Genomic DNA, 19,902 nt, shown 5'->3' on the forward strand with positions numbered 1-19,902 from the left:
CTCATCATGGGACACTTGCAGAACCTACGGGCCAGTGAGCTTCTTCCTAAGCGGAGGCCAAGCCACCTTAGACAGGCAGTTTCCTCACTAGACTTAAGCTATCCTGTTCTCACCCCACCCAGAGCCAGCTCTTCACTGGCTTCCAACAGGCCAGCCTCCTGGATTGCCATGTGGGCTGAGAGGTGTGAGTTTTGTATTCCACTCTCAGGCTATGAGCTAATACCCTGCAACCATCTGGAGCCTTGGAGGCCATAGTTTCCTGGAGCAGGTAAGTCAAAGAACCCTCTAGGATGGTCCAGAACTTGCCACGATGGCCATAAACTCCACACAGTATTGATGCACACAGCCTGCTCTGGCTGGTAAAGCCTTCAACCTTTTTCTCCCTTCCCTCCCCCTTCCCACCCCCTCCTGTTTTTTGTCACCCTGGTTTTCCCCAGATACACTGAAACAATAGTATCTTCTATTCAAACAATGTATCCATTTCTCTTGCTTCAAAACACTTTACAAAACACTACCAGAATTCCACAGCTAGAAACAAGCCAGCATATTGAGCTCACTGTCCATTGGTCAGGGGCTCAGGATCCCAACAAGACTCTTTTGAGCCTCCTGAGTGGCTCATATGTCTGGTCAGCTGGCATGGAACATCAGTGACGACCTGTATGCCTCTCCTGTTCCCTGGGGAAGGAGAGTCAACCCGGTGAGCAGGTTCTCATGGCAGTGTCCAAGGAGAACAAGGCAACCTCCATCTTCCACTGAGTCCCATTGGCTGGTCTCAGAGCTAAAACGGGGGCTACTCTTACATAGTCGGAAGCTCCAGGAACCTTGTGCACAGCCCCAGGGAGCACAGGTCCCAGGGAGGAGGCCCTAGCATACCCTAGTGTGAAGCACCTATCTTCACAGCCACTATGCTCCAGCTCCCAAAGCCAGTTAGTACCTGCCAGTTATTTAGTTTTCATCCAGCCAATCCATTTTATCCTATTTGACTGCTCTCTGGGCCTTGACAACTGCCCATTCAATTCCCTGTCTGTGGCCTTAGGCAAGTTCTTTTTGGAGAGATTGGAAGACTCAAGCTCAAGACCAGGGAAGAGCTGGGTTGAGGGCTTGCATTTTACACTGGAAGCTGGGAAGGAAAACCATGGACTTGGATTCAAATAGACCAAGGTTCTAATGTCTTCTTTTTTTTTTTTTTTTTTTTTTTTGGTTTTTCGAGGCAGGGTTTTTCTGTGTAGCTCTGGCTGTCCTGGAACTCACTTTGTAGACCAGGCTGGCCTTGAACTCAGAAATCCGCCTGCCTCTGCCTCCCAAGTGCTGGGATTAAAGGCGTGCGCCACCATGCCTGGCGCTAAAGTCTTCTTCCACTCCAACCAGACCACAGGATTAGCGACCCTTCTCCTTCATCTCAGCCAGCTCCTTATTTTATCTAATCCCATTTATCATTTTTATTTATTTTTTATTTTAAGATTTATTTATTTATTTTATGTATGAGTATACACTGTCACTCTCTTCAGACCCAGCAGAAGAAGGCATTCAATACCATTACAGATGGTTGTGAGCCACCATGTGGTTGCTGGGAATTGAACTCAGGACCTATGGAAGAACAGTCAATGCTCTTAACCACTGAGACATCTCTCCAGTCCTATCATTTTTATTTTTAGAATTAATTTATTTTTATTTTATGTGTGAGTATTTTGCCAGCATGTATGTCCACACACCATGCCATTGCAGTACCCAAGAAGGTCAGAAGAGGGCATCAGATCCTTTGAAACTGAAGTTCCAGACGGTCATTAGCTATCATGTGGGTGCTGGAAATTGAACCCAGGTTTTCTGAAAGAGAAGCCAGTGCTATAAAAGTTTTATCACATTTATCAAATGTCTCCATCCTGCTGGGTCTGATGATGTCAGCTACTCAGGAAACTGAAGTAGGAGGATTCAAAGTTCAAGGCCAGAGTGAGTTCAAGACTAGCCTGGACAACCATTTCAACATGGAAACTGAAAAGAGGGCTGTGGATATAGATCTGTGGCAGGGTCTGTGCCTAGCATGTGGGACACACACACACACACAGACATACACATGAGAGAGAGAGAGAGAGAGAGAGAGAGAGAGAGAGAGAGAGAGAGAGAGAGGTCTTTGTTTTTGTTTTTTGTTTTTTTTTTTTGTTTTTTTTTCGAGACAGGGTTTCTCTGTGTAGCCCTGGCTGTCCTGGAACTCACTTTGTAGACCAGGCAGTCCCGAACTCAGAAATCCACCTGCCTCTGCCTCCCAAGTGCTGGGATTAAGGCGCGCGCCACCACTGCCCAGCAAGAAAGGTCTTTTGATAAAGGTAGAAGGAAAACATGACAGAATGTATGTGCCGAGGTTAATCTAAACAAGGAGAACCTGGGTGATGGAGTCTTAATAATCCCCACCCCCCAAGGAGGCTGTGGCTTAGCAGTGTGACACTTCCCATGTGACCGGGCTCTTTGAGTCCCCATTCCATCAGAGTCCCCACTTCACACTCATTATCTATGGAAGCTTGGCTTTTCAGGGGGTTACCTGAACGTCTTGACTCCCATGTCCGTCTGCCTGGAGGCATCACAGTGATGTTCTGTAGCGAAGCAGGTCTCTGTCCAGTTCAGCCCGTTCCTCAGCATTGCCACCTCTCCTGTCTGACGGCCATGGATGAGCTGTCCTTGTCCTTGTCCCTGACCATTGTTCTCTCCTCTCTCAGCTAAGTCTGGTTCCCTGTGAACTCTGTCCTCCCAGAGGTAGAGATCTCAGCAAGCAGCCCCCGTCTGGGCCTTCCCTTAGAGAGCTTGTCCCTGGCAGAGCTGCTTCGCCTCCTCTGCCCTTCTGTAAGGAAGCGTCCCTTCCTCGGTCCATTTTGTTAGGCATTCGCAATTCTAAAATGTCCCACCTAAATAGCTAGTCGTTCTTCAGTGTTCCAGAATCCTGAAAAGCTGGTGACCTTTGTAACAAACACTTCTCTCTACTCTTTGGTTCTTTACAGCAACTCACACAAAACTTGCAAATTGCAGTGAAGTTTAACTTACAGAAAAGTAACGCAGGGGCGCAAGCTGCCAGGCCTGAAGACGTGCGTTCTATCCCAGGAACCACGTAGTGGAAGTCAAGAACTGCCCCTCACCAGTTGTCCTATGACTTCTACGCAAGGTGTACGCATGCCCACAGACATAAATGCATAAATCAACGAGGAAATAAATAAGCGTAATTTTAAGATTTATTTATTTTATGTGAGTGTTTTGCCTGTGTGTATGTCTGTGTATGATGTGTATTCCTGGTGCCCATAATGGCCCCAAGAAGGTGTTAGTGACTCTGGAACTAGAGTTACAGGTGGTTGTAAGATGTCATGTGGGTACTGGGAACTGAACCCTGGTCCTCTATAAGAGCAACAATAACCACGGAGTTATCTCTCTAGGACTGTAAATAAATGTACAGAGAGAGAGAGAGAGAGAGAGAGAGAGAGGCAATATGTTGGATTTCAGCAAGTGGAGGAAACAGACCCAAGAAGTCAAAGCCAGCTGCAATGTCCCAGCTAAAGTGGGGTGAGGAGAGGCATCTTTAGAAGCCCGCTCTCCACAACATAGAGCTCTGAGATCAACAGTCCATCCACCTTCCCAGGATGCTGGTCTGTGAGTGCTGTCTCCGTTCTCCACAACTCTCCCCTCCTGAATCCGGTCTTTCAAGCTTTGAGCAGCTAGCTGCTTATTAGTCCGGTGATGTTCCTATCTGTCTCAAGAATTCCCAGACTCGCAGAGAAACGACATAAAACCCTGGTTAGTTTTTGTCTAGCTACATTCTTGTCTAGATAGTTAAGCTATGAGGAGAGGAAGCAGGACAGACCAAGAGATAAATGTCCTGTGCTTTCCTCTTTCTGTTGGAGGGTGGTGCCAACTCTATACCCTTGGTGAGGGACCTTTGGGCCCTTCCACAGCATCACACAGAGTAGCAGGAAGAGCCTGGACCTCCTTCTAGCCCTGGTACAGCGTTTTCTAGGACATGATCTCATTTGTCTTGGTGAAAGGCTTTTTCTCAAAAATGCAACATTTCATTTTCCATAATTTCATGGACATGTGGTGCCCTAGCTTCCTTCTAAGTGAGTTTACTCCGTGCAATCGTATAGATCATCCCGAGTCACATGTGCATGCCAATAAATCTCTACACATTCCTTTCGGCACAATGACAATAAAAATACAACAAGCCACAAGCATGTGTCTGGGTTTGTTTTAGCTCAGGAAAACTTTTAGTTTGGAAAAACAAAAATCTTACAAATAAGGGTCCAGAAGGGAGACGTTGCACTGACAGCCATGTGTCTCCCCTTTGGAGTAGAGTCTGGCATTAGCAATCTCAGGGCACGAAAACATGGCCCAGGAGGGATGGAGCTCAGCCGGGAGGGAAAGGGAAAGGGAAATCGGTTCTTGGCACTTGGTAAAGACAGCCCAGCAGACTCCCAGGCTTTGCCGTAGGGACTGTGCCGTGGGGGTGGGGTGCTGCCTCGAGAGGATACTGAGCCCCTCTCAGAACTCAAGCCCAGGGGCAGAGTGGGGTGGACAGTCAGGGCTTGGAAAATTACTGAGCAGAAACATCAGCAGGAAGGGGTATTCTAGCTAACGTGAGCCAGCAGGCCGGAGGGACAGATGTCATCTAGGGGACAGTAGAGGAGGAACTTGATCTGACATAGGGGTGGCCAAATATGCCTGTGGGAGGGTTCTTGCTGGACAGACTAAGCATCCTGGAGGCCCAGTATCAGAGGCCTCATTCTGAAGGGGGCTCACTCTGAAGAACCAGTTCTCAGCCTTCCTTCCTCTGCAACACATACTCACTGCTCCATGGAGATGTTCTCTACAAAACCCATCTTTGCTTTGCCAGATGCCCATACAAGACTCTGCTATCAAGTGGCCAGAAGGGAGGTCCGGAGACCCATGGAGGGTCCCTCCTTCTTCCCATCTACCTCCTGCCGGTGCGCTGGTCTTTAGAACACTGCCCACACCCTTCAGGTTGAGCCTTCCCACAGCTGTAGCAGAGGCTAGCCTGCAGCTTTCTCAGCCCTCAAATCTTAGGCCTAAAGGCATCTCCTTTAGAGACGCTGCAGCTACAGCTCCAACTTGAACCATGCTTGCTTGCCCTCCGTCTTCCCAGCAGTGAATACATTTGGCTCTTTGGCCATCCCTTGGCTGCAGCCCTCTGTGCACTGCGTCCACTTCCAGATCCTAAGAAGGCAGAAGAGGCAGTCACAATGAGGCCCACCTTCCCATACTCCACAGGGCCAAGTGAGGGAATCTATAAACTACAGTACGTGGATAGCCTGCTCCCCGAGAGGGCCTATCAGTAAGAGAAAAGCCCTGGGAGAAAATGAGAGAGCATAGAAAAGCCCTCTTCTCTGACCTGACAGTGGGGCAATTGACAGCCGGAGAGACAGCATAGCATTTGAGCAGAGGCAGGACTAATCTAGACTCTAGGAACCTAGCAAAGGCAGTTTCCATTTGTCTCTATGCAGCAGGAAGTGCAGACTAGTGAGGGGCAGCATTTCTTTTCTTTTTTTTTTTTTGGTTTTTCGAGACAGGGTTTCTCTGTATAGTCCTGGCTGTCCTGGAACTCACTTTGTAGACCAGGCTGGCCTCGAACTCAGAAATCCGCCTGCCTCTGCCTCCCAAGTGCTGGGATTAAAGGCGTGCGCCACCACGCCCGGCTCAGCATTTCTAATGAAGGGGATAGAAATAAACTTGGGGGAAACAGAGTGTGTAGTAGGCCTGGCAATGGCCTCTAACAGCCTTCAGGCTCTGATCCCAGGTCACTGAAAATACTGTATTGTCAAAAAAAAAAAAAAAAAAGAAAAAAAAAAAAAAGAAAAGAAAAGAGAAGAGAAGAAAAGAAAAGAAGAATTCCAGACCTTTAGGGCAAGAGATGTAACTCAGTTGGCAGGGAGAACTTGACTTGAGCGTGTGTGGCTCACAACCACCTGTACAGCTACAGTGTACTCATATACAAAACTAAATAAATAAATCTTAAAAAAAAAACTGACCCAAAGCAGGGATTAAGAGATATAAAAGGGGGTTTCTACAGGGTCCCATGTGTTCACAAAGCCAGAGGGAAGATGGGACCGAGACAGGGAAACCCTAAGCTGAACCTGGGGAGATGGGAACCACAGGACTGAGGTAAGAAAATGAGTAGGAAGGAATGAGAGGCAGACGAAATAAATTACAGAAAAGTTACAAAGTGGAACGCTGAAAAAAAATAAGGGAGGTGTTGGCTCAGCTTAAGAGCACCTGTTGCTTTCACAGAGGACCCAGGTTCAATTCCCGGCAACCACACTGTGGTTCACAACCATCTGTAATGGGATTGAATGCCCTCTTCTGGTGTGTCTGAAGATAGCGACAGTGTACTCACATACATTAAATAAATAAATAAATACATACATAAATAAATAAAATATATTTCTTATCAGAAGTGTTGTGAACAATAAGAAAATGGAGCAACACCTTTAATCGACTGAAGGAACAAAGAACCAACTAGAGGCAGCACCTTGGATTGGATCTGCGGTTTCAGTGTGTCCCCAAGGTTTCCTGTGTTGAATTTGATCCTCACCACAAAGTATTAAGGAGGTGGAGAGGAAGGGTCTGGGGAGATGCCTCAGTGGCAAAGTGCTTGCTATGCAAGTCTGAGGTCCTAAATTCAATCCCCAGTGCACACACAAAACTATAATCCCAGCGCTTGGGGGCAGAGCCAAGTGGGAATTGAGTGTTCATTGGCTGGTCAACCTAGCTCAAATGGAGAAATTCTGCCTCAAAAACTAAGGAGGGGCTAAGACAGAGGTGTCCAGTGTGCCTCCACAGGGTGAGGGGCGACACTGCTCTCCCGTGGTGTTCAGACAAGGAGTGCAGAGGCCCAGACACCGGAGAAGAACAGCCGAACAGTGACTGAAGCTACGGGACCCTTAATCAGGAACACAGAGGCTGACAGCAGTGCCCAGTATGCCTGGGCAAAGGATGAGAGTGCCAAGGAGACTGTACAGAGGGGCTGGAGGCAGGGGACAGTCGCGTGCGTAAAGAGGGGACTTGGTTGGCAGCTGGGGCCACAGACCTCACATGGATCCCACTAGCACCCCGTTTTCAAGTGGCTGGCACTGTCCCTGATGAGGTGTGCTGAGAACTGACCATGGGGGAGAAATCCCAGAGTATTGAGAGGCAGGCACTGGGGGAAAGAGACCCAGCTAAGTCCACTTAGTGTGCAGAATGTGGCAAACTCCTAAGATGGCAGTTCCCAGAGCCGTGATGGGAAGAGAGTTGAGAAGCATCCGGAAGCCAGGCTGTGTGTGATAGGGTCGGCTTTTTAGACCTCTTCCCTTGTCAGAACTCTGAGCTGCCTGGGAATGGGTCATTCTCTTCTCCCTCTTCCCAGCATCTCCATAGCTCAATTAGACGAGGAGACGCCACCTGGCTTGTACCACATCTGTCTGAAGTCCTCAGGGGCCAACGCTTGAAGGCCAAGCCAGGTGGCTGTGGTACAAATCTCAGAGGGCACAGGAACACTCAACCCAAAGCAGTTTCTGTTGTGCTATCTTGTATTTGCTCCCAGAGGCTCCAGTGCCTGCCTGGTTGTTCCCTCTCATGGAAAGGAACAAAACGTCCCCCCAGGGCATAGCCCTGTAGACCATAAGTCCGGCTTTGTCCCCAGGACAAATGCAGTTCCAATGCAGTCCAGGTATCATGGGAGTCTCTTGACCTCTCTTTTCCCTTCTTTTTATCCCGTCTGAAAGGCTCAGGGTCTGGGAACAGGCCCCATGGAACTGGTAGCCAACACAGCCTCCTACTGATTCACAACTGTGGTGGTGGGTGGCCTCCCCTCTGGTAGTTGGCAGGCATTCTTGGCTCTCAGTAGAACGAGGCTTTGTTTTCACAAAAGACTCAGGGCCCTGAATTGGGCTGGCACCAGTGAGCTTGGTACCCTTGCCCGAGTCACATGCCCTGTTTTTCTGAAGCCCTGGCCTCTCATTGGACTATAAGGTTCTGAGGTGACAGGGTTTGGGGAGTTTGGAGCCAGCTCTAATTTTTGAATCCCTTAGGCCGGTTCTGTATGTTACACCAGACAGAGCCCAGAGGATTCAGGGTAAGGACCTGTAGAGACACCCAGGGGATTCAGGGTAAGGGCCTGTAGAGACACCCAGGGGATTCAGGGTAAGGGCCTGTAGAGACACCCAGGTGATTCAGGGTAAGGGCCTGTAGAGACACCCAGGGGATTCAGGGTAAGGGCCTGTAGAGACACCCAGGGGATTCAGGGTAAGGGCCTGTAGAGACACCCAGGGGATTCAGGGTAAGGGCCTGTAGAGACACCCAGGGGATTCAGGGTAAGGGCCTGTAGAGACACCCAGGGGATTCAGGGTAAGGACCTGTAGAGACACCAAGGGGATTCAATGTAAGGATCTATAGAAACACCAAGGAGATTCACTGTGAGGACCTATAGAAGCAATTTCTGTACCCCAGGTTCCTGTTCTTTAGATCTGACCACAGGACTGTGATGAGAGCAGAGCCTGGAGACCACTCTGTGGGAAGGAAGTTGGCGGCAGGTGACTGTGAGTGCCGAGACTTTGGCAAGAACAATTCAAGCTCTTAACCACTGTGTCATTTCTCCAACTGGAGAATTTTTTTAAAAAAGTAATGCTGGCTGGAAAGATGGTTCATTGGTTAAGAATAATATTGCTGGGGGCTGGTGAGATAGCTCAGTGGTTAAGAGCGCCGACTGCTCTTCCAAAGGTCCCGAGTTCAAATCCCAGCAACCACATGGTGGCTCACAACCATCCATAACGAAATCTGGTGCCCTCTTCTGGAGTGTCTGAAGACAGCTACAGTGTACTTACATATAATAAATAAATAAATCTTTAAAAAAAAAAAAAAAGAATAATATTGCTGGTGAGGCCTGGTGGTGCACACTTTAAATCCCAGCACTGACTGGGGAGGTAGAGGCAGAAGGATCTTTGTGAATCTGAGCCCAGCCAGAGCTACATAGGTGAGACTCTGTCAAAAACAAACAAACAAACAACAAAAAAAGTTCCCAGCATGCTCTTCGGGTGACTTACAACTACTTAGAGTTCATTCCTGCTCCAGGGAATCTATGCCCTCTTCTGCACTCGTTAGGCATTTGTATTCATGTTCACATTCTTACACACAGACACATCATTAAAAAACCAAACCCAGGCACTATTGCATATGCCAGAAAGATTTTGATGAAGGGACCCTGTTATAGCTGTCTCATATGAGGCTATGCCAGTACCTGGCAAATACAGAAGTGGATGCTCACAGTCAGCTATAAGATGGAACAGGAGGCCCCCAATGGAGAAGCTAGAGAAAGTACCCCAGGAGCTGAAGGGGTCTGCAACCCTATAGGTGGAACAACAATATGAACTAACTAGTACCCCCAGAGCTCATATCTCTAGCTGCATTTGTAGCAGAAGATGGCCTAGTCGGCCATCACAGGGAAGAGAGGGCCCTTGGTATTGCAAACTTTATATGCCCCAATACAGGGGAATGCCAGGACCAAGAAGTGGGAGTGGGTGGGTAGGGGAGCAGGGTGGAGGGAGGGTATAGGGAACTTTCGGGATAGCATTTGAAATGTATATAAAGAAAATATCTAATAATAAATAAATATTTAAAAAATTAAGTATTTTTAAAATTAAAATGAAAAGGCCAGGAGACAGCTCAGGAGTGAAGTGCCAGAAGCCAGAGCAGGTAAGTACAGCCCTGAGGAGGCAGAACAAGGAGCTCCCTGGGACTCACTGGCCTAGCTAGCCTAGCCTACCTCCTGAGGTCCAGGAGACCCTGCTCAAAAATAAAACACACGGGGCTGGAGAGATGGCTCAGCGGTTAAGAGCACTGATTGCTTTTCCAGAGGTCCTGAGTTCAACTCCCAGCAACCACATGGTGGCTCACAACCATCTGTAATGGGATCCGATGCCTTCTTCTGGTGTGCCTGAAGACAGCTACAGTGTACTCATATATGTAAAATAAATAAATCTTTAAAAAATAAAACACACACACACACACCAAAAAACAAACAAACAGAACCCCAAGGTGGAGTGGCTGGAGAGATGGCTTGGCAGGTAAGAACAGAGCCCATACTGTTCTTGCGGAGAGTCTGAGTTCAGTTTTTAGCACATGTCACACAGCTCACAAGAGCTACAGGGATCTGACATTCTCTTCTGACTTCTGAGGGAAACCGTATTCATGTCCACCTACACACGGTTAAACACGTATGCATGTGGTTCAAAATATAATAATTAAAATATATTTAAAAAGCAAGGTGGATAGTACCTGAGGAATGGATACCTGCGGTTGTCCTCCAACACATACACACACACACATACACACAGTACTGCCATCAGTCTCCCCAAGTAGTACATCAGAATAATTTCCACGTTACTCCATAACACTTTAGACCCTCAGCATCATCAGGCTCTGCTCTCTCCACCTGAGATAAACATTTCCACTAACCTCCCCTTGAATAAAGAAATAAAGAAAAGCACCATGTGTGTGTGTTAATAGCATGATTGGAGCCAGGACTCTGGGTACTGGAACATTGAATGACCAGTTGGCGGGGGCGGGGGCGGGGCGGGGGCGGGGCGGGGGCGGGGCGGGGGCGGGAGGAGCACACAGCAACCCCAGGCCTGAGCACACAGACACAGATGGTACCGTAGGTTCTTGTGAAGCAATGATCTTACAAGAAGTTCCACAGAATCAGAGAACACAGCCAATCCCTTTAGATTCTTCTAAATCACTACGGAGAGGGGAGGAGAGTGGTGTGAGGCTGGGAGGAGAGAGCAGTGGGCAGGGCAGCCCTCTAAAAAAAGTTCTGAGGTTCGTGATCCAGAAGCTGAGTATCAGAGGGGCAGACGGCATCGGGTCAGGACAACCTCAGATGTTCATGGTCAGGCTGATGAACTGGAAGTAAAGAGAGAGATGAGGCTTTAGAAACCCAGCCTAGCAACCGAGGAGTGGCTTCTGTTTGTACTATGTTGTAAGAACTCTTGCTGGTCATCTTGCACAAATTTGGCCTTCTGACTCAACATGAAACCATTTATTTAAAATTTAAATTAAAACAGATTGCTGGGTGTGTAGAGTGTATAATTATTTTATGTATGCATGCATATGTGTATGTGGGTACAGACCAGGCATTTTTCTCCCCATCTTATATTTCGAGAAAAAGTCTCTCACTGAACCTGTAGGTACTAATTGTCCATGACCACACTGGCTGGCCAGTGAGCTTCAGAGATCCACCTGCCTCAGCCCCCACACAGCGCTGGAATTACAGATACAGGCCGCCAGACTTGGCTTTTTACATGGGTCATAGGGTTCAAACGTGGGCCCTCCTGCTTGTGCCCATCTCCCCAGTCAGATAAACCTTGAAAAAGGCTAAGTGAACTTTCAGTAGAGGGCAGATAGGACAGAGGGATAAGATGTGTTTTGTTCCTGTTGAAGGGGAAGACTCACAGAGACATCTTGGGCAGGGTTGTGTGAGTTTGGTGACCCACCTTTCCAGAGAAAGATGGCCCTCTACCGTAGTGGAGCTAAAGGGAAGGTGGTAGCTTAGGGTCCTTGTGAGCAAGCGAGCTGCCAGGATGCGGAGCAGCCGGAAGCTTCTCATTTCTCCCCTTCCTCTCACCAGGCTTGCTCGTGTTTATGTGGAGCGTTCTGTTTACTCCACACCCTCTTTCTTGGGGCTCACATGAGCAGACACCAGGGCAACAAAGACACCCACAGCTCACAGGATTACAGCGCTGATTATGCTGACCGCCAAGCGGACAGAAACACGGGCCTCTGCACTCCACCCACGGCGAGTGCTCGTCCTGCCTGGGGGATCCACTTAGCGTGTTCATAATCTGCTGCGCCCTGGTCGGGGTCTGCTTGGCCATACCTCGTTTATGTTGAGATGGATAAAGTCCTTGTTCTTCACACTGAGAGATTGGAACACCCCTGTTGGGAGGGAGGAAGCGTCACAGTAGAGCCAGACCCCTGGGCAGGTTTAAGGGCTCCTGGACCACTGGGAAATCTGTGGGTAGCTGCTCCCTCTAGTGGAGATCAGATTCCCTGCATGGCGGGGTGGAGACGAGAGGATTCAATTCCTGGCCAGGGTGACCCGAGAAGGGATTGTCTAGTCTGAACCTCAGGTTCCCACCTCCAGAAGAGATACAGCCAACCTTGATTAGAGAGGTGGAGAAGGGGCTGTCCCAGAGCATGAGAGACAGAGAAAGAGAGAGAGAGAGAGAGAGAGAGAGAGAGAATGAGAGAGAGAGAGAGAGAGAGAGAGAGAGAGAGAGAGAGAGAGAGAGAGAGAGAGAGAGGGAGGGAGGGAGGGAGGGAGGGAGGGAGGGAGGGAGGGAGAGAGAGAGAGAGAGAGAATGAGAGAGAGAGAGAGAGAGAGAGGAGAGAGAGAGAATGAGAGAGAGAATGAGAGAGAGAGAGAGAGAGAGAGAGAGAGAGAGAGAGAGAGAGAGAGAGAGAGAGAGAATATGAATGTAGCATGGACCTGCTTGGATGCTGAGTGCCCCAAACAATGGTGACAACATCCTGTCATCACACTGGGGACACTTCCCTATGAACTTGGCATCCCATGGCTGTGCAGGTGTGTAAAATGCATGTGCATTATAAAACCACAAGACACTGGGACATGTTCGTTTGCAGCTGAAGGGACAATGGATGGCTGAGCTGCCCTGGATGCATTTGGCCACCCTTCGGGGCTATTTTGGGAGAGAGTGACAATGAACCTCCTCTGTAGAGCACCTGCACACAGCCTTCCATCTTTCCTGTATAGCAGACCCTGCTTAAACGACTGGGTCTGTGTCTGGGGCTTTCAGGGGAGAGCAGGTGAGGGGCAGAGACTTCTCATTGAGGGTTTTCCTCAGTAGGAGGTGTGAAACCTGTCCACTCACAGCCCTTCACAGCCTGTAGGTGTGTAACCACAGGACTTTATTCTGTCTCTCAGCTGACCACAGGGCGTAGTGTCTGCACAGACATCCAGGGTGGCCCTCTGTGTCCTAGATCTGCCTTCTTTTCCCCAGGTTGTTTCTTATGTACTCATAGATGGTGACTGGAGCCCCTGAGCTGGGCACTCTGTGCTCCCAAGGGTCCAAGGACTCTCTTGGCTCTCTGTACACTCAGGGCTCCCCTGCACACTCAGGACTCACATACACACTCAGGGCTCCCATGCACACTCAGGGCTCCCCTGCACACTCTCAGCTCGCCTGTACACTCAGGGCTCTCCTGCACACTCAGGGTTCCCATGCGTACTCACGGCTTGCATTCTCCAGCCGCACCAGGCAGTTGAGGTAGTCATCGAAATCCAGCTGGAGGTCCTCGTCTGCGTACCTGAGGACAATCAGCTGCAGGAGATGGCCACCCAGCTGAAAGCCTGAGGAGACACAGGAGACTCAGGACCTGCCTTGGATGACCCCATGGTGAGCAGACATCTCTGGGACCTCCAGAGGTACAGAAGTGAATTACTCAGTGTGCAAAGCCTGTGTGCACGTGTTCAAGTGGATGTCCGTGTGCAAAAGTGTGGGTGGAGGCCAGAGGACAAAAGCAGCTATCATTTCTCAGGGTCAACCCCCGCCCCCCCTTACTGGTCTGGAACTTGCCAAGTAGGCTAGGCTAGCTGGCTAGCATACTTCAGGAACCCTCCTGTCTCTGCCTCTCCAGTGCTGGGATTACAAGCCCAGGCTAACATGCCTTACTTATTTGGGTTCTGGGATTGAACCCATGTCCTTGGGCTAGTGTGATCATCTCCTCAGCCCACTGGTATTTCTTAAGGTTGGTAGGTGTGGAGGGTAGGAATATCCTCTTGGAGACAGGAGGGAGGAGAAACTGTAAGAGAGTGAACCAGGAGGGGGGGGGGGATGACTGGACTGTAACTAATAAAAGTAAATTAAAAAGAAAAGATCGTTAAGAGCCAAGGTATTGGAGATCTCTCCTAAGGGACTGACACCCTCAGTGAGGGGTGCTGTGTAGGGGGGGGCTCATTCCTCACATCATGCTGGAGCTGTGCACACTGGGAGCCAGTGTGGCCCTGAACATGGCCTGACCACCACAGGGCATGGCTCCACTTCTCCAGCCTTCATTTTCCTCATTAGTCAGTGTGGTGGTTTAAATATGCTTGGCCCACAGAGTGGCACTATTTGGAGGTGTGGCCTTGTTGGAGTGGGTGTGGCCTTGTTGGAGTGGGTGTGGCCTTGTTGGAGGAAGTGTGTCACTGTGGGCGTGGGCTTTAAGACCTTTGTCCTAGCTGCCTGGAAGTCAGTCTTCTCTCCTGCCTGCCTTCAGAACAAGAAGTAGAACTCTCAGCTCCTCCGTGCCTGGATGCTGCCATGCTCCCGCCTTGATGATAATGGATTGAACCTCTGAACTTGTAAGCCAGCCCTGATTAAATGTTGTCCTTTATAAGCGTTGCCTTGGCAGGTAAATAAGCCTGGTTTACTTCTGTAACATTTTTATGCACTGTGGTTTCAGATGTGCAATAATTTGTACAATGGTTTATTCCCAAGTATGCCTTTAAGTAGAACAAATGTGTTTTTCTATATAGTTCCTTGCCTTAATAAATATGTAATATAAAAAATATGTAATATAAATTAAAAAAAATAAGAGTTGCTTTGGTCATGGTATCTCTTCACAGCAAAGGAAACCCTAACTAAGACAGTCAGATAGTTTGGACGAGTGGGAATTTCATTTGGGTCTGGCTTTCAACACTCTGTCTCCCACCCAATCCATGGTTTTAGGGGTGCTATTCTGTCCCTACATTAACTCTGGGTGCATATCTATCCACATGTTAACAGGAGCATTTGGAAGTCCAGCAGGGGTCTTCCCACTCATTCTTCCAGTTCCACCAGAGGTAGAGGCTGGTCTGGCTCAAGGCACTGTCTCTGGAGCACGCACATCATGCCTGGCTGAGCTCAGCCCTTCCTAAACCCTGGCAGCTGCATCCAAGGAACCAAAGAAGGGTGAGCAGCTCTCCCCATATCTACTCAGGACTGCAAAGATTTGAATAAGTCCTGTAAGTCCCTGCTCAATCTATTCTGCCACGGAAATGGAGTTACAAGCCCCTAAGGGAATCAGGCACTGTCTCTTGTTTAATGACACAGTTTGCTCTTCACAAAGGACCCGAGGTGTCACGCAGCATTCTGCCTTCTGTCATGGACAGTGGAAAATGACTGCTTAGAATGCAGCATGGTGGGCCAATCTCAGCCCATTGAGCCCAGTTCAGGTTTTTGATGTTGTTTTTCCTCCTGTACCTTCTCCCCTCCCCCATTCCCCCCTGCACCTCCCTCATCCCACAAGACTTCTTTCCCCACATCTGTCATGTGCCCACTTGGCCTCCACACCATCCTTGTCTTCTCCTCTTCCTCTCTCCTGGTCTTTCCAGCTTTATAGCTTGCTGCCCCCCTTACATACAAACACGAAAATCTCCACTGGAACACACATCTGACTTGTTTCTTTACCTGCAGCTTTCAGTGCCGTCCGCAGCTCGTAGGAAGACATGGTGCCAGACTTGTCCACATCAAACTGGAGAAACAGGTCCTGGGGCCAGGGAGTAGAGCATTGAGAAGTCAGAGTCCAGGGACCAGTGGCAGCTGGCAGCTGCCCAGGGGTGACAGCTGCCTTCTAGACAGACAAGGTTGGACCCAGACTTTCTCTTCCTTTCCTTTCCTCTTCTTTTTCCTTCCTCCTTCCCTCCCTCCCTCCCTCCCTCCCTCCCTCCCTCCCTCCCTCCCTTCCTTCCTTCCTTCCTTCCTTCCTTCCTTCCTTCCTTCCTTCCTTCCTTCCTTCCTTCCTTCCTTCCCTCTCCAACAGGGTCTCTCATGTAGCCCAGTTTAGCCTCCAACTCTCTATGTAGCAGAAGGTGACCTTAAACTTCTGACAGATCCTTGGTCCTTGAGTGTGTTCCACCACACCTAGCTTCCTGATGGGAATGAGACCCAGGGTTTCATGTACGCTATGCAAGCACACTACCAACTTAGCCACATCCCCAGCCTGTAGGCCAGCCCTCTTTTCTTCCATGTGGTGCTGAGGAGTTTGGGTCTCACACTGTAGCCACGGGTCTCTACTTCCAGCCACGGGTCCTCTTCTGTCTCCTTCCCTTCTGGCTGGAAGGACCGTGGTATCTCTGCCTGCATCAGGATGCTCTGTGGTTCCTTGACTCCCTCCCAACAGCACTCTTAGCCTGTAGCCTAGGTCTTTGCTTGGCTCTGTTGAGCATCTAAGCCAGACCACATACCATCCAGTGTTTCAGCTTGTCCCAGAAGACCCGGAACTCTTCAAACTCCAGCTTCCCGTTGCCACTGGTCTGACCACATGAGCTAAGAGACTTTCAACTCGGGAGCCTAGTGGGAACCCAGCTCTGGGATCATAGTAGGAGGCCAGGGCTGTGTGGCACGAGTAAAGATTTGGGGCCCTGGGAGAGTAACCTGGAGACAGGAACCTCCAAGGAGGGCAAAAGGAAGGTGAGATGGGGCGGGCACCTGAATATTTATAGACCCATCATTCCCTTTGGGGCGATCCCCCTCTCTCTACTGCATTGTTCTGGGTCTGTGGATCCCGACCCAACCCTAGTTAGGTTGACAAAGCCTCCCTCTTTGAGCTGCAGTGCCTGTCTCAGGAGCGTGAGCCCCACAGGACTCCTCTGCCCAGAGGGACCCGTGCACCTGCTGAGAAGGATACATCCATCAGAGAGATGATGTTTCTGCAGGACAGCAGGCTCAGCCTCTTGAACTTGAGGGCTGTTTCTGCAATCACATAGGCAGCCGTGTGATCAATGACCCTGGTTAAGACAAACCTCTCTTCCCTTCTTCTGGGAGCCCAGTAGTGCAGGCAGATCAGGCTTTCTGGGACGGTGATGTGGACACTGTCTTAGGATGTTGAAAGTAGGGGCTGGACTTCCGGAAGGAAAGTCTGCAATCTGCAGAAAGCCTTTGGGATGGGCTTTTCCTGTGCATTTACGTTAGCATTAGGGGATCCCAAGATTTTTACCACGTCTGCTTATTAACGATTTGTTTTCTTCTAATTTGTGTGTATGTGGTTTGTCTGTGTCTGTGTATGCCCAGGCGCCTGAAGGTGCCCTGGTGGCCAGAAAGGGGCATCAGATCCCCCCAGGGCTGGAGCTACAGGAGCTACCCAGGGCTGAGTAGTCCAACTCTGGTCTGCTGGGAACCCACGTCTGTCTGGTCCTCTGCAAGAGCAGCAAGTGCCCCTAACCACTGAGCCATCTCTCCAGCCCAATCATCATCCTGGTTACAATTGCAAATAGTATGTAGAAATTATGCCAGGCAGTGGTTGTAATACCATCATCCTGGCACTCGGGAGGCAGAGGCAGGAGGATCTCTGAGTTTGAGGCAAGCCTGGACTACAGAAACCCCGTTTCCAAAAAAAAAAAAGAAAGAAAGAAAGAAAGAAAGAAATTTCGAAAGAAATTGATTGTATAAATGCCAGTCAAGAATATTATCACAATAGGTCACAACAACACAATATTCCACCATTTCCCAAGTGCACTTTAATGATCAGCTCATAAAGTTCAATGGGCAGGATTTTAAATCGCTAAAGAGATGAATGTGGTGGTGAATGCTATGCTTGTAATGCTAACAGAATGGAGGCAAAGGCAGGTAGTAACTTTGAGGCCTGCCTGGTCTGCAGCAGAGCAAGGTCCAGGCTAGTGAAGGACCAAGTGAGACCTGGTTTCAAACAAAACAAAGAATAACCCCTCCCCCACCCCAAATTGCTGAAGAAATTTGATATTCATACACAGATGGTGGAACCTCAAAAACACCGCAGTAGCTGGGTGTACCACATACCTGCAATCCTAGCCCTCAAGATTTGGGGGCTGGAAGAATATAAATTAGAGGCCAGGATAGGCATTTAGCCAGACCCTCTCTCAACAAATAAAACCAAGGGCTAGGGAGCTGGCACCATCAGTGGAGTGCCTGTCTTCTAAGCATGAAGACCTGCAAACTCACACACACTCATACACATATACACACTTACTCACACACACACATATACTCATATACACACACTCATGTAAACTCACACACACTTACATACTCTTACACATACAGTTGTGCAAACTCACACACACTTACACTTACTCTCACACACTAACATACACACTCACACAATATACTTACACACTCACACACATACACACACTCATATTCACACTCATACACACACTCATATACACACTCATATACTCTTACACATACACACAGTCATGCAAAATCACACACACTTACACACACACACACTAAACAGTAGGCTAAGTGTAAGAATCCAGTAACAACCATATGATGTATGAGTCTTTGATACAAAATGTCCAGTATTAGTTAAGTTTGAGACAAAAAGTGGGAAGCTGCATCAGTGTCCCAGTTAGGAAATAAGCAACAGACCATATTCTACAGTCTGTATACACGTGGATGTCAGCCATGGTCCGCAGGTCTGATGCTCCAAGGAACAGAGCCTGGGAGAGCCCTGACAGGGTGGTCACTCTTTCTCTCCAGGGAGCCCTGTCCCCTGTGGGAATGGCACTTACTCTTCTGCAGAACAGCATTTAGAACATATTCAAGTTCCTCAGCCGACACCTCCATGTCCTGTGGAGTGGAGACAAATGTTCTTTTTGGTCCCCCGACAATTCTAAACTTCACTTGGCTCCTGGGGGGAGAATGGCCCTGGGGCCGCTGTGCTGGGAGCTCAGTTCACCTCCATGGTAGCTGCAACCCATTGGTTTCTCAGGGAAGGGCCAACCACCCCAGGAGAGACTCAGGAAAGGGGAAGGCAAGCAGCCCATCCTGTAAGGATACAATAGTCCCTGAGAATGCTTCAAAAAGCTGCCATAGACATTAAAGAGTTAGAAGACCTTTGGAGAGCAAGTAGGTCCTTGTATCTCTCTACAGTACCCAGAGAACTGAAATTACTTCACATAGTGGGGTCTCACCTGCTATTCAAGACAGAAGACCTAAGACACGGTTAACCATGACCTAACCATGACATGATTAATTTAAAATCTCTAGAGGTGAATCCAGGAATCATCAGGGTCAGATACTCACCAAGCCCAGCGTCCACAAAGCAAAAGCTGGTGAGAGATATACTCAGGTCTTACTAGGGCTATGGAAGGGAGCCCACAGTTGTAGGATGCTCAGTCTGTGTGTGTGTGTTATGGTATGTGTGGTTTGTGTGTTTATGGAGTGTATGTTTATGGTGTGTGTGTTTGTATATGTGTATGGTATATGTGTGGTGTGTGTGGTTGTGTGTATGGTATAGGTGTGGTTTGTGTATGTGTGGTGTGTGTGTGTGGTTTGTGTATATATGTGTGGTTTGTGTGTATATAGTATGTGTGTGGATTGTGTATGTGTGGTGTGTGTGCCCCTGTGCATGTAGGTCAGAGGACAGCATTGTGCAGTCAGTTTTCTCCTCCACCTTTACCTGGGTTCTGAGGATCAAATGGATGTCACCAGACTTTCATGGCAAGCACCTATACTCACTGAACCATCTTGCCTTGTTTAGTTTTTTTAAGACCAGCTCTCTGTAGCCCAGGCTAGCCTGAAATTCACTGCAAATCTTTCTGTCTCAGCTTCCCTGGTGAGAGGCATGAGTCACCACACCCAGCTACCTAAGTGGTTATTATGCACAAGGAGGTCTGGCTAGCTCCTCCATACATGTGGGGGTTGCACTAACCCATGTGACCATGGTCACAGTTGACATTGTTACAACATATGACAGTTGGCTCTACTGCTGAAACATCCAGGCCCAGGGAGTGGGTCTTTGGGATGTTCAGCTCTGCTAAGCAGGTAAATTGTATGGTACATGGCCACCCTGACCAGGGGGAATAGGCATGGAGCTATAGAGCCAGCTACCCAGTTGGGTAGAGAACAGAACAGA

General features: G+C 48.9%; 1 protein-coding gene across 1 annotated transcript in view; it reads right to left on the reverse strand.

The window, feature by feature from the left end:
- Positions 1 to 10,692: 10,692 nt before the first annotated feature.
- The window catches only part of Capn9 (calpain 9), a 38,438-nt gene continuing 29,228 nt past the window's right edge, over positions 10,693 to 19,902 (reverse strand). The window contains exons 14-20 of the mRNA XM_021169331.2: positions 18,557 to 18,614; positions 16,693 to 16,757; positions 16,250 to 16,318; positions 15,474 to 15,552; positions 13,277 to 13,393; positions 11,900 to 11,958; positions 10,693 to 10,926 (exon numbers count right to left, since the gene is read on the reverse strand). Coding sequence (XP_021024990.1) covers positions 10,900 to 10,926; positions 11,900 to 11,958; positions 13,277 to 13,393; positions 15,474 to 15,552; positions 16,250 to 16,318; positions 16,693 to 16,757; positions 18,557 to 18,614 — 474 coding nt within the window. The 3' untranslated portion in view covers positions 10,693 to 10,899. The remainder of the gene's footprint in view (positions 10,927 to 11,899; positions 11,959 to 13,276; positions 13,394 to 15,473; positions 15,553 to 16,249; positions 16,319 to 16,692; positions 16,758 to 18,556; positions 18,615 to 19,902) is intronic.

This window comes from Mus caroli, unplaced genomic scaffold, assembly GCF_978045245.1.
Source record: "Mus caroli unplaced genomic scaffold, Mus_caroli_1 scaffold_10, whole genome shotgun sequence".
Taxonomy (NCBI): Eukaryota; Metazoa; Chordata; class Mammalia; order Rodentia; family Muridae; genus Mus; species Mus caroli.